Here is a 13,452-nt window from a genome sequence, read left to right on the forward strand (position 1 = left end):
TTACCCGCAAGAGGCGGCACACGGTGGTCTGTGAATCCTGGTGCAGCCGCTGGTTAGTCTGTCGAAGTTGCTCCACCTCGGTTGCCAGCTGCGCCTTGTCCTCCTTCTCCTGCCCCGAAGATATCAAAGAACAAAGAGACAGAGTCATCGTCACTTTCTCGTGAGCAGCAGCATAAGACAATATTGTAAAAACCAAGCAGCCTTGAGAGTGGCGATTAAAAAGGGTGTCTTATGGGGCTAGTCTACAACTTTGCTCGTCTTCCTGCTGTGTGTGTGTGTGTGTGTGTGTGTGTGTGTGTTTCGCGATCAGATTCCACGTAACTTTACACCAAATTAGGGTGGCGCAGAGGTAGAGTTGCTGCCTCACAGCGCCAGAGACCCGGGTTCCATCCCGACCACGGGTGCTGTCTGTACGTTCTCCCCGTGACCTGCGTGGGTTTTCTCCGGGTGCTCCGGTTCCCCTCCCCCGCCCCCCCCCCCCCCCCCCCCCCCCCACGCACTCCAAAGACGCACAGGTTTGTAGGTTAAATAAGAAAATAACTGCAGATGCTGGTACAAATCGATTTATTCACAAAACGCTGGAGTAACTCAGCAGGTCAGGCAGCATCTCGGGAGAGAAGGAATGGGTGACGTTTCGGGTCGACTGAAGAAGGGTCTCGACCCGAAACGTCACCCATTCCTTCTCTCCCGAGGTGCTGCCTGACCTGCTGAGTTACTCCAGCATTTTGTGAATAAACAGGTTTGTAGGTTAATTGGCTTGGTGGTAAATGTAATAAATTGTCCCCAGTGTGTGTAGGATGGTGCCAGCGTGCGGGGATCGCTGGTCGGCGCGGACCCGGTGGGCCGAAGGGCCTGTTTCCATGCTGTATCTCTAAACTAATCTAACGTGTCTGCCCCTGTTTTTTTGTAAGGGATAGTTTCCACGTTGTATCTCTAAACTATAGATGGAACAATGAAAGTCTTACTTGCAGCAGCACAAACAGAATATGTACACATAGTGCACTGTAAAACAATATAATAAACAAGAAAACGACAGTTCAGCGTGTGTGTACATATACATATTCACAAATACACATATATATAGAAACATGGAAACATAGAAAATAGGTGCAGGAGGAGGCCATTTGGCCCTTCAAGCCAGCACCGCCATTCACTGTGATCATGGCCGATCATCCACAATCAGTAACCCGTGCCTGCCTTCTCCCATAATCCTTGATTCCGCTAGCCCCTAGAGCTCTATCTAACTCTCTTTTAAATCCATCCAGTGAATCGGCCTCCACTGCCCTCTGCGGCAGAGAATGAATTCCACAAATCCACAACTCTCTGGGTGAAAAAGTTCCTTCTCACCTCAGTTTTAAATCGAAGGTGTTTATTCACAAAATGCTGGAGTAACTCAGCAGGTCGGGCAGCATCTCGGGAGGGAAGGAATGGGTGACGTTTCGGGCCGAGACCCTTCTTCAGTTCCAGCTCAGTTTTAAATGGCCTCCCCTTTATTCTTTGACTGTGCGGCCCCACAGTATAGATCATATATATATATACATGCACACACGCACGCATACGTACACACAGAAAACGAACAATGATAGTGCATTGGTCATCAACAAGGTGATCGCCCAGCAGCAAGGACTTGAGTTATACAAGGCTGGGGCTGTCTTGTGTCCTCACCCCCTCACCCTCCCTCCTCCCCTTTCCACCCCCCACCAAAGACAATCCTCCCCTGCTTTCACACTTCTAGTCAGAGCCAAGATCCCAAGAATGATTTTTGGTTGACATATGATGACCGGTTGTCGGCACTGGGCCTGTACCCGCTGGAGTTTAGAAGGATGAGGGAAGACATAGAAACATAGAAACATAGGTGCAGGAGTAGGCCATTCGGCCCTTCGAGCCTGTTCGCACTGCCATTCAATATGATCATGGCTGATCATCCAGCTCAGTAACCTGTACCTGCCTTCTCTCCATACCCCCTGATCCCTTTAGCCACAAGGGCCACATCTAACTCCCTCTTAAATATAGCCAATGAACTGGCCTCAACTACCTTCTGTGGCAGAGAATTCCACAGATTCACCACTCTCTGTGTGAAAAAAAACTTTCTCATCTCGGCCCTAAAAGACTTCCCCCTTATCCTTAAGCTGTGACCCATGGTTCTGGACTTCCCCAACATCGGGAACAATCTTCCCGCATCTAGCCTCTCCAACCCCTTAAGAATTTTGTAAGTTTCTATAAGATCCCCCCTCAGTCTTCTAAATTCCAGCGAGTACAAGCTGAGTTTATCCAGTCTTTCTTCATATGAAAGTCCTGCCATCCCAGGGACCTCACTGAACTTTACAGAAAGGTGAAAGGCCCAGACAGAGTAGATGTGGAGAGGGTGTTTGCACTAGTGGGAGACTCTAGGATCAGAGGCCATAGCATCAGAATAAAAGGATGTCCCTTTAGAAAGGAGTTGAGGTTGAACTTCTTTAGTCGGGGGGTGGTGAATCTGTGGAATTCATTGCCACAGAAGGCTGTGGAGACCAAGTCAATGGATATTTTTAAGTTGCAAATTGACAGCTTCCATAGACAATAGACAATAGGTGCAGGAGGTGGCCATTCGGCCCTTCGAGCCAGCACCGCCATTCAATGTGATCATGGCTGATCATTCTCAATCAGTACCCCCGTTCCTGCCTTCTCCCCATACCCACTGACTCCGCTATCCTTAAGAGCTCTATCTAGCTCTCTCTTGAATGCATTCAGAGAATTGGCCTCCACTGCCTTCTGAGGCAGAGAATTCCACAGATTCACAACTCTCTGACTGAAAAAGTTTTTCCTCATCTCCATTCTAAATGGCCTACCCCTTATTCTTAAACTGTGGCCCCTTGTTCTGGACTCCCCCAACATTGGGAACATGTTTCCTGCCTATAACGTGTCCAACCCCTTAATAATCTTATACGTTTCGATAAGATCTCCTCTCATCCTTCTAAATTCCAGTGTATACAAGCCTAGTCGCTCCAGTCTTTCAATATATGACAGTCCTGCCATTCCGGGAATTAACCTAGTAAACCTACGCTGCACGCACTCAATAGCAATAATATCCTTCCTCAAATTTGGAGACCAAAACTGCACACAGTACTCCAGGTGCGGTCTCACTAGGGCCCTGTGCAACTGCAGAAGGACCTCTTTGCTCCTATACTCAACTCCTCTTGTTATGAAGGCCAACATTCCATTGGCTTTCTTCACTGCCTGCTGTACCTGCATGCTTCCTTTCAGTGACTGATGCACTAGGACACCCAGATCACGTTGTACGTCCCCTTTTCCTAACTTGACACCATTCAGATAATACTCTGCCTTCCTATTCGTACCACCAAAGTGGATAACCTCACACCTATCCACGTTAAACTGCATCTGCCATGCATCCGCCCATGATTAGTAAAAGTGTCAGGGGTTTACGGGGAGAAGGCAGGAGAGTGGGGCTGGGAGGGAGAGATGGATCAGCCATGATTGAATGGCGGAGTGAACTCGATGGGCCGAATGGCCAAGGCGACTCGTGGCTTCTCACCTGCTTCAGTTTCTCGTTCAGCTGCTTGACGACCGATTCCAATTGAAAGACCTTCTCATTCAGACCTGTCGGCAAGGCGCTGGGTGGTGGAGGGTAGAGGTGATAGTTAGACATCACGGCCAGTCAACTCTGCTTTACAAATTCAATAGCACAGCTCTGCTTTCCATTCCTCCTCTTCGGCGCTGAGTCTCCCTGTGAAACGGTTGCACACGCCACTGCCTTTCCCTCGCCCTCCTTCCCCTTTCACTGGTGAGTTCCAACTCCGGGTTTGACAATAGACAATAGACAACAGGTGCAGGAGGAGGCCATTCGGCCCTTCGAGCCAGCACAGCCATTCACTGTGATCATGCCTGATCATTCACAATCAGTACCCCGTTCCTGCCTTCTCCCCCATACCCCCTGACTCCGCTATCCTTAAGAGCTCTATCCAGCTCTCTCTTGAATGCATTCAGAGAATTGGCCTCCACTGCCCTCTGAGGCAGAGAATCCCACAGATTCACAACTCTCTGAGTGAAAAAGTTTTTCCTCATCTCCGTTCTAAATGGCCTACCCCTTATTCTTAAACTGTGGCCCCTGGTTCTGGACTCCCCCCACATCGGGAACATGTTTCCTGCCTCTAACGTGTCCAACCCCTTGATAATCTTATACGTTTCGATAAGATCCCCTCTCATCCTTCTAAATTCCAGTGTATACAAGCCCAGTCGCTCCAGTCTTTCAACGTACGACAGTCCCGCCATTCCGGGAATTAACCTACGCTGCACGCCCTCAATAGCAAGAATATCCTTCCTCAAATTTGGAGACCAAAACTGCACACAGTACTCCAGGTGCGGTCTCAATAGGGCCCTGTACCACTTCAGAAGGACCTGTTTGTTCCTATACTCAACTCCTCTTGTTATGAAGGCCAACATGCCATCACAACTGAGCCCTTTACATCAAAAACACTCGCCTAGGTAGGCCCTGTGTAGGACAGTGATGCAGATGCTGGTTTACACCGAAGACAGACACAAAATGCCGGAGTAACTCAGCGGGTCAGGCAGCATCTCGGGAGAGAAGGAATGGGTGATGTTTCTGGTCGAGACCCTTCCTCAGAGTGAAGAAGGGTCTCGACCCGAAACGTCACCCATTCCTTCTCTCCAGAGATGCTGCCTGACCCGCTGAGTTACTCCAGCATTTTGTGTCTACCGACAAAATATGTCCATTGGTCCACAAACAGATAGGCCCTTCCTCAGTCTGAGAGTCAGGGGAGAGGGAGGCACAGAGATAAGGAAGGGTAAGGTGTGACAACGAGAGATCAAAGGAGTTGCTGGGTCAAGGAGAATGTAGAATAGATCATTGTTAGCTAGGAGAAGGTGACAACGAAGCACACAGAGACTGGTGATTGGAGAATCATGAAGGGGAGGGAATGGAGAGAGAGGGAATGCAAGGGCTACTTGAAGTTAGAGAAGTCAATGTTCATACCGCTGGGGTGTAAGCTGCCCAAGCAAAATACGAGGTGCTGTTCCCCCAATTTGCGCTGGGCCTCACTCTGACAATGGAGGAGGCCCAGGACAGAGAGGTCAGTGTGGGAATGGGAGGGGGAGTTGAAGTGCTGAGCCACCGGGAGATCAGGTAGGGGTTCGGGCGGACTGAGCGGAGGTGTTGAGCCCGCGTGTCGTCTCGCCGATCAACTTACCTCGATCGGTTCTCTTCCCTTTGCTCATCGGCATCACTGGGTTCCTCTGTCGTTTTCTCTTCTGGCAAAAGGAAAGAAAGATTCACTGGCACTGGCACCGCCAACGCTCAGTGCTGGGCTGTTGCCCTCTGTAGACTAGGCCTGGACAGCAGGATCTAGACCATGTCATACACTGGCATTGGTGAATAGGTGGCTGCCTTCTCTTTGTCTGGAGATGTTGGCAGATTGTGTCGGAAGGAACTGCAGGTGCTGGTTTAAACCGAAGAGAGACACAAAATGGTGGGGGAACTCAGCGGGTCAGGCAGCATCTCTGGGGAGAAGGAACGGGTGACGTTTCGGGTCGAGACCCTTCTTCAGACTTCCTCTTGCAGAGGTCATACGCAGGGAACTGCAGGTGTTGGAATATTGCGTAGAACACAAAGGGTGGTGGGTGTGTGGAACGTGCTGCCAGAGGAGGTAGTTGTGGCAGGGACTATCCCAACGTTTAAGAAACAGACAGGTACATGGATAGGACAGGTTTGGAGGGATATGGGCCAAACGCAGGCAGTAGGCACGAGTGTAGCTGGGACATTGTTGGCCGGTGTGGACAAGTTGGGCCGAAGAGCCTGTTTCCACGCTGTGTGACTACGATTAACACAAAGTGCTGCATTAACTCAGTGGGTCAGGCAGCATCTCTGGAGGACATGCCTAGGCAACGTTGTTTGGGGAATGCAAGGCACAGAGATAAGGAAGTACGAGGTGTGAAAACAGGACAAAGGGGAATGGAGATCAAGGACAATGTCGAATAGATCACGGTTAGTTGGGAGAAGGTAACTACAAAATCCTCCCGTGGTTCTGTCACACGTCTGAAGTCCTCATTCGTCACCCCAACATTCAGGAGGTGTAGCGGGTATAGCTGCTGCCTCACAGCGCCAGGGACCCGGGTTCGATCCTGACCACGGGCGCTGTCTGTACGGAGTTTGTACGTTCTCCCCGTGACCTGCGTGGGTTTTCTCTGAGATCTTCAGTTTCCTCCCACACTCCAAAGACGTTCCGGTTTGTAGGCTAATTGGCTTGGGTTCAATGTATGTAGTGTGTGTAGGATAGTGTTAGTGTGCGGGGATCGCTGGTCGGCGCGGACCCGGTGGGCCGAAGGGCCTGTTTCTGCGCTGTATCTCTAAATCTAAAAAACCCCGGGAGAGAAGGAATGGGTGACATTTCTTAGATTTCTTTTACTTTTAGAGATACAGCGCAGAAGCAGGCCCTTCGGCCCACCGGGTCCGCGCCGCCCAACGATCCCCGCACATTAACACTATCCTACACCCACTAGGGACAATTTCTACATTTGCCCAGCCAATTAACCTACAAACCTGTACGTCTTTGGAGTGTTGGAGGAAACCGAAGATCTCGGAGAAAACCCACGCAGGTCATGGGGGGAACGTACAAACTCCGTACAGACGGCGCCCGTAGTCAGGATCGAGTCGAGACCCTTCTTCAGACGAAAAGGCTGAGAGAAATAGGGGGCAGACGCGGGCAGGTGGGACCAGCGAAGATGGGGGCGTCTTGGTCGGCACGAGCGGGTTGGGCCGAAGGGCCTGTTTCCGCGCTGCGTCTTACATTCCGAAAATCACTCACCTTCCAAGGAGAAGGATTGGACAAGATTTTCACAGTATAATGCGATGTCTGTCAGGGACTGCCACTGAATGTTGGAGGCATCAGATGTCACGGTATCTGGAATGGACAATAACACTGGTATTGCAATAGACAATAGGTGCAGGAGGAGGCCATTCGGCCCTTCGAGCCAGCACCGCCATTCAATAATGATCATGGCTGATCATTCACAATCAGTACCCCGTTCCTGCCCTCTCCCCATACCCCCTGACTCCGCTATCCTTAAGAGCCCTATCTAGCTCTCTCTTGAATGCATTCAGAGAATTGGCCTCCACTGCCTTCTGAGGCAGAGAATTCCACAGATTCACAACTCTCTGACTGAAAAAGTTTTTCCCCGTCTCCGTTCTAAATGGCCTACCCCTTATTCTTAAACTGTGTGTGGCCCCTTGTTCTGGACTCCCCCAGTAAAGCAGTGGCTCAGCAAGTAGGGAAACACTGCCGTACAGCACCAGAGACGCCGGTTCGATCCCGACTACGGGCGCTGTCTGTACGGAGTTTGTACGTTCTCCCCGTGACCTGCGCGGGTTTTCTCCGCGTGTTCCGGGTTCCTCCAAAGACGTGCAGGTTCGTAGGTTCATGGCTTGGCCACTCCCTCTTCACCCCTCTCCCATCGGGCAAGAGGTACAGAAGTGTGAAAACGCACAACTCCAGATTCAGGGACAGTTTCTTCCCGGCTGTTATCAGGCAACTGAACCGTCCCACCACAGCCAGAGAGCAGTCCTGAACTACCATCTACCTCATCAGGGACCCTTTGGACTATCTTTGATCGGACTTCACTGGCTTTACCTTGCACTGAACGCTAATCCCTTATCATGTATCTGTACACTGTGAACGGCTCGATGGTGATCATGTATTGTCTTTCTGCTGACTGGTTAGCACGCAACAAAAGCTTTTCACTGTACCTCGGTACACGTGACAATAAACTAAACTAAACCAAACTGGTATCATTGTAAATTGTCCCTAGTGTCAAGTCAAGTTTATTTGTCACATACACATAGAAACATAGAAACATAGAAAATAAGTGCAGGAGGAGGCCATTCGGCCCTTCGAGCCTGTACGCACCGCCATTCAATACTTTTTAAGACAGGAGGGAGAGAGAAAACGGGTAATTATGGACCAGTTAGTCTGACATCAGTGGTGGGGAAGATGCTGGAGTCAATTATAAAAGACGAAATTGCTGAGCAATTGGATAGCAGTAACGGGATCATTCCGAGTCAGCATGGATTTACGAAGGGGAAATCATGCTTGACAAATCTACTGGAATTTTTTGAGGATGTAACTAGGAAAATTGACAAGGGAGAGTCAGTGGATGTGGTGTACCTCGACTTTCAGAAAGCCTTCGACAAGGTCCCACATAGGAGATTAGTGGGCAAAATTAGGGCACATGGTATTGGGGGTAGGGTACTGACATGGATAGAAAATTGGTTGACAGACAGAAAGCAAAGAGTGGGGATAAATGGGTCCCTTTCGGAATGGCAGGCAGTGACCAGTGGGGTACCGCAAGGTTCGGTGCTGGGACCCCAGCTATTTACGATATACATTAATGACTTAGACGAAGGGATTAAAAGTACCATTAGCAAATTTGCAGATGATACTAAGTTGGGGGGTAGTGTGAATTGTGAGGAAGATGCAATAAGGCTGCAGGGTGACTTGGACAGGTTGTGTGAGTGGGCGGATACATGGCAGATGCAGTTTAATGTAGATAAGTGTGAGGTTATTCACTTTGGAAGTAAGAATAGAAAGGCAGATTATTATCTGAATGGTGTCAAGTTAGGAGGAGGGGGAGTTCAATGAGATCTGGGTGTCCTAGTGCATCAGTCAATGAAAGGAAGCATGCAGGTACAGCAGGCAGTGAAGAAAGCCAATGGAATGTTGGCCTTCATAACAAGAGGAGTTGAGTATAGGAGCAAAGAGGTCCTTCTACAGTTGTACCGGGCCCTGGTGAGACCGCACCTGGAGTACTGTGTGCAGTTTTGGTCTCCAAATTTGAGGAAGGATATTCTTGCTATGGAGGGCGTGCAGCGAAGGTTCACTAGGTTAATTCCCGGAATGGCGGGACTGTCGTATGTTGAAAGGCTGGAGCGATTGGGCTTGTATACACTGGAATTTAGAAGGATGAGGGGGGATCTTATTGAAACATATAAGATAATTAGGGGATTGGACACATTAGAGGCAGATAACATGTTCCCAATGTTGGGGGAGTCCAGAACAAGGGGCCACAGTTTAAGAATAAGGGGTAGGCCATTTAGAACGGAGATGAGGAAGAACTTTTTCAGTCAGAGGGTGGTGAAGGTGTGGAATTCTCTGCCTCAGAAGGCAGTGGAGGCCAGTTCGTTGGATGCTTTCAAGAGAGAGCTGGATAGAGCTCTTAAGGATAGCGGAGTGAGGGGGTATGGGGAGAAGGCAGGAACGGGGTACTGATTGAGAGTGATCAGCCATGATCGCATTGAATGGCGGTGCTGGCTCGAAGGGCTGAATGGCCTACTCCTGCACCTATTGTCTATTGTCTAATACGATCATGGCTGATCATCCAAATCAGTATCCTGTACCTGCCTTCTTTCCATACCCCCTGATCCCTTTAGCCACAAGGGCCACATCTAACTCCCTCTTAAATATAGCCAATGAACTGGCGTCAACTACCTTCTGTGGCAGAGAATTCCACAGATTCACCACTCTCTGTGTGAAGAAAAAACGTTCTCATCTCGGTCCTAAAAGACTTCCCCCTTATTCTTATCCTTGTTCTGGACTTCCCCAAAATCGGGAACAATCTTCCCGCATCTAGCCTGTCCAACCCCTTAAGAATTTTGTAAGTTTCTATAAGATCCCCCCTCAATCTTCTAAATTCCAGCGAAATTCCATACACGCTGTGCAGTGAAATGAAAGTGGCAATGCCTGCGGATTGTGCAAAAAATTACAATTACAGCATAAAAATTAAAATTAATACAGAATTTTTTTTAGCCCCGGGAGATATAATAGTTAACAGTCCTGATGGCCTGTGGGAAGAAACTCCGTCTCATCCTCTCCGTTTTCACAGCGTGACAGCGGAGGCGTTTGCCTGACTGTAGCTCCTGGAACAGTCCGTTGCTGGGGGGGTAGGGGTCCCCCATAATGTTGCCGGCTCTGGATCTGCACCTCCTGATGTATAGGTCCTGCAGGGGGGCGAGTGTAGTTCCCATGGTGCACTACTCTCCGCAGGGCCTCTGTAGTGGCAATGTGCTGGTCGGCGCGGACTCGATGGGGACCTGTCTCCACCTGCTGTATCTCTAAACTACACTAAACCAAATGTCCACTGCCCTGCTACCTTCAGGGATCTGTACACATGCAGTCCAAGATCCCTAGTTTCCCCACACTGAGTATAGAAGTTGGGAGGTCATGTTGCAGTTGCACAAGACGATGGTGAGACCGGATTTAGAGCATTGTGTTCAGTATCTGGGCACCATGTTAGAGGAACGATGTTGTCAAGCTGGAAAGGGTTCAGAGAAGATTTACGAGGATGTTGCCAGGACTAGAGGGTGTGAGCTACAGGGAGAGGTTGAGCAGGCTGGGACTCTATTCCCTGGAGCGCAGGAGGATGAGGGGAGATCTTATAGAGGTGGACAAAATCATGAGAGGAATAGATGCATAGAGTCTCTTGCCCAGAGTAGGTGAATTGCAGACCAGAGGACACAGGTTCAAGGTGAAGGGGAAAAGATTTAATAGGATTTAATTTATCTGTGGAATTCTCTGCCTCAGAAGGCAGTGGAGGCCAATTCTCTGAATGCATTCAAGAGAGAGCTAGATAGAGCTCTTAAGGATAGCAGAGTCAGGGGGTATGGGAAGAAGGCAGGAACGGGGTACTGATTGAGAATGATCAGCCATGATCACATTGAATGGCGGTGCTGGCTCGAAGGGCCGAATGGCCTCCTCCTGCACCTGTTGTCTATTGTCTGTTGGAATTTGAGGGGTAACTTTTTCCACACAGAGGGTGGTGGGTGTGTGGAACGAACTGCCAGAGGAGGTAGTTGAGGCTGGGACTATCCCAAAGTTTAAGAAACAGTTGGACAGGTACATGGATAGGACGGGTTTGGAGGGATATGGACCAAGCAGCTGGGACTAGTGTAGATGGGACTTGTTGGCTGGTGTGGGCAAGTTGGATCAAAGGGCCTGTTTCCACGATGTATCACTCGATGACTTCATGAACAGCCCTCTCTTGACAGTTTCGGAACTGCCACCTGATCAGCCCGATAATGCAGTATCTGACAGTAACATTTCATCAGCTTTGCATGCATGCATCCCAAGTGTACTTTCCATCGCACATTCCCTTCCACTCCCCTCCTCCCTCCTCCCTCCCTCCTCCCTCCCTCTGCCCACCAGCCGGTCGGACGTTACCATGCAGGTTGGCACCACTTGGCATGTTCAGCTCGCTGGTGCGGCCTTCCTCAAGGGCTGTACCAGGGACGGACCATCGAGGAGCAGCGACCTGGACCAGGGACAGAAACGTGCACACAGCCATCAGAGGTACAGCTTCCCCCCCACCCCTCCCCTCCCTCCCCACCCCACCCCACCCCACCCGGCCCCTCCGCCCGCGGTGAATCGTCCCGGCTTTTTTTACAGTGACGAAAATACTTACGCTGCCTCAACGAGGAGCCAAGCATCACAAACATTATCCCGGCAACCAGAAGCAGTGAGCCGTGCCCAGTGCCAGCCGCGGGCAGCTAGCCTGAGCAGTCAATCGAGAGAAGTGCACTCACTGGCCAAGGACCTCAGGAGAACTCCGCCTGCTCTTCTTCCCGAAAAAGCAGCCTTGGGATTTGCCCCCCCCAAGGAGGGGTCCGGGTGGGATCTCAGCTCCACGTCTCCCTCCGGAAGACTGTGCCAGGGAGGGTCGGCCTTGGTCAGGCCCCAGTTCCAGACTGCGTTTCAAACAGGGTCGCCAACTGTCCCGTATGAGCCGGGACTTCCCGTATTTTGCGGCTAAATTAGCGTGTTAGTAGGGTTGCCAACTTCTTCGCTCCCAAATAAGGGACGAAGGGTGACCCCGCGCCCCACGTGAGCTCACCCAGCCGGCGGCCACGTGCTCCCGCTCCACCAACGGCGGCCGCCCGGGCCGGGAGGCGGGTTGCTAAGCAACCTCCGTTAGGCGGCGCCCGGGCCTACACTGTCCAGACCTACAGCGTCCGGGCCTACACTGTCCAGACGTACACTGTCCGGGCCTACACTGTCCGGACCTACACTGTCCAGACCTACAGTGTCCGGGCTTACAGCGTCCAGGCCTACAGCGTCCGGGCCTACAGCGTCCGGGCTTACAGCGTCCAGGCCTACAGCATCCAGGGCCTAAAGCGTCCAGGCCTACAGCGTCCGGGCCTACAGCGTCTGGGCCTACAGCGTCCGGGCTTACAGCGTCCAGACCTACAGCATCTGGGCCTACAGCGTCCGGGCCTACAGCGCCCTCTGGGCCTAATTCGGGACAAGGGCGGTCCCCTACGGGACAAACCAATTTAGCCCAAAATACGGGATGTCCCGGCTAATATGGGACAGTTGGCAACCCTAGTCCACAGTTACATGTACAGGCACCTTGAGCTTTACGGAGGGGGGGGGGGGGGACCAGTAAATCAAAAAGCACCTAAATCAAACACATCCAAGAAGGACCTCTTCCTTGCATCTCCGCCAACCTCACCTACTGTATCCGTTGTTCCAGATGTGGAATCTTATACATCGGCGAGACCATACGTGGGCGATCGTTTCGCTGAACACCTTCGCTCAGCCCGCCTGAGCCTATCTGATCTCCCGGTTGCTCACCACTTTAATTCTCCTTCCCACTCCCACACTGACCTTTCTGTCCTGGGCCTCCTCCATTGTCAGAGTGAGGCCCAGCACAAATTGGAGGAACAGCACCTCATATTTCGCTTGGGCAGCTTACAGCCCAGTGGCGTGAATATTGACCTCTCCAACTTCAGGTAGCCCCAGCATTCCCTCTCTCTCTCTCTATCCCTCCCCCACCCAAGTCGCACCAGCTTCTCGTTCTCACCCAGCAAACAGCCGACAACAGCCTGTTTCCTCTATCATCGTGACTTTTTTGCGCGTCTTTCACGCATTGTTCTTTATCTCTCTACACCATCGCCCATACCTCTCCTTTCCCTAATCCCTAACTAGTCCGAAGAAGGGTCTATACGCAAAACGTCACCCATTCCTTCTCTCCAGGGATGCTGCCTGTCCCGCTGAGTCCTTATCTATGTGTAGGAAGGAACTGCAGGTGCTGGTTTACACGAAGGTAGACACAAAACGCTGGAGTAACTCGGCGGGGGGCAGGCAGCATCTCTGGAGAGAAGGCACAGGTCGAGACCTTTCTTCAGACTGCTGGTTTAAACCGAAGATCATATCATATCATATCATATATATACAGCCGGAAACAGGCCTTTTCTGCCCACCAAGTCCGTGCCGCCCAGCGATCCCCGCACATTAACACTATGCTACACCCACTAGGGACAATTTTTACATTTACCCAGCCAATTAACCTACATACCTGTACGTCTTTGGAGTGTGGGAGGAAACCGAAGATCTCGGAGAAAACCCACGCAGGTCACGGGGAGAACGTACAAACTCCTTACAGTGCAGCACC

At 51.0% G+C, this 13,452-nt stretch overlaps 1 protein-coding gene across 1 annotated transcript in view; it reads right to left on the bottom strand.

Moving 5' to 3' along the window:
• Positions 1–13,452, bottom strand: part of LOC144609630 (signal-induced proliferation-associated protein 1-like) — an 84,165-nt gene that overhangs the window by 24,996 nt on the left and 45,717 nt on the right. The window contains 5 exon segments of the mRNA XM_078428129.1: positions 5–109; positions 3,533–3,611; positions 5,205–5,265; positions 6,819–6,914; positions 11,223–11,313. Coding sequence (XP_078284255.1) covers positions 5–109; positions 3,533–3,611; positions 5,205–5,265; positions 6,819–6,914; positions 11,223–11,313 — 432 coding nt within the window.

This window comes from Rhinoraja longicauda, chromosome 34 (assembly GCF_053455715.1).
Source record: "Rhinoraja longicauda isolate Sanriku21f chromosome 34, sRhiLon1.1, whole genome shotgun sequence".
Taxonomy (NCBI): Eukaryota; Metazoa; Chordata; class Chondrichthyes; order Rajiformes; family Arhynchobatidae; genus Rhinoraja; species Rhinoraja longicauda.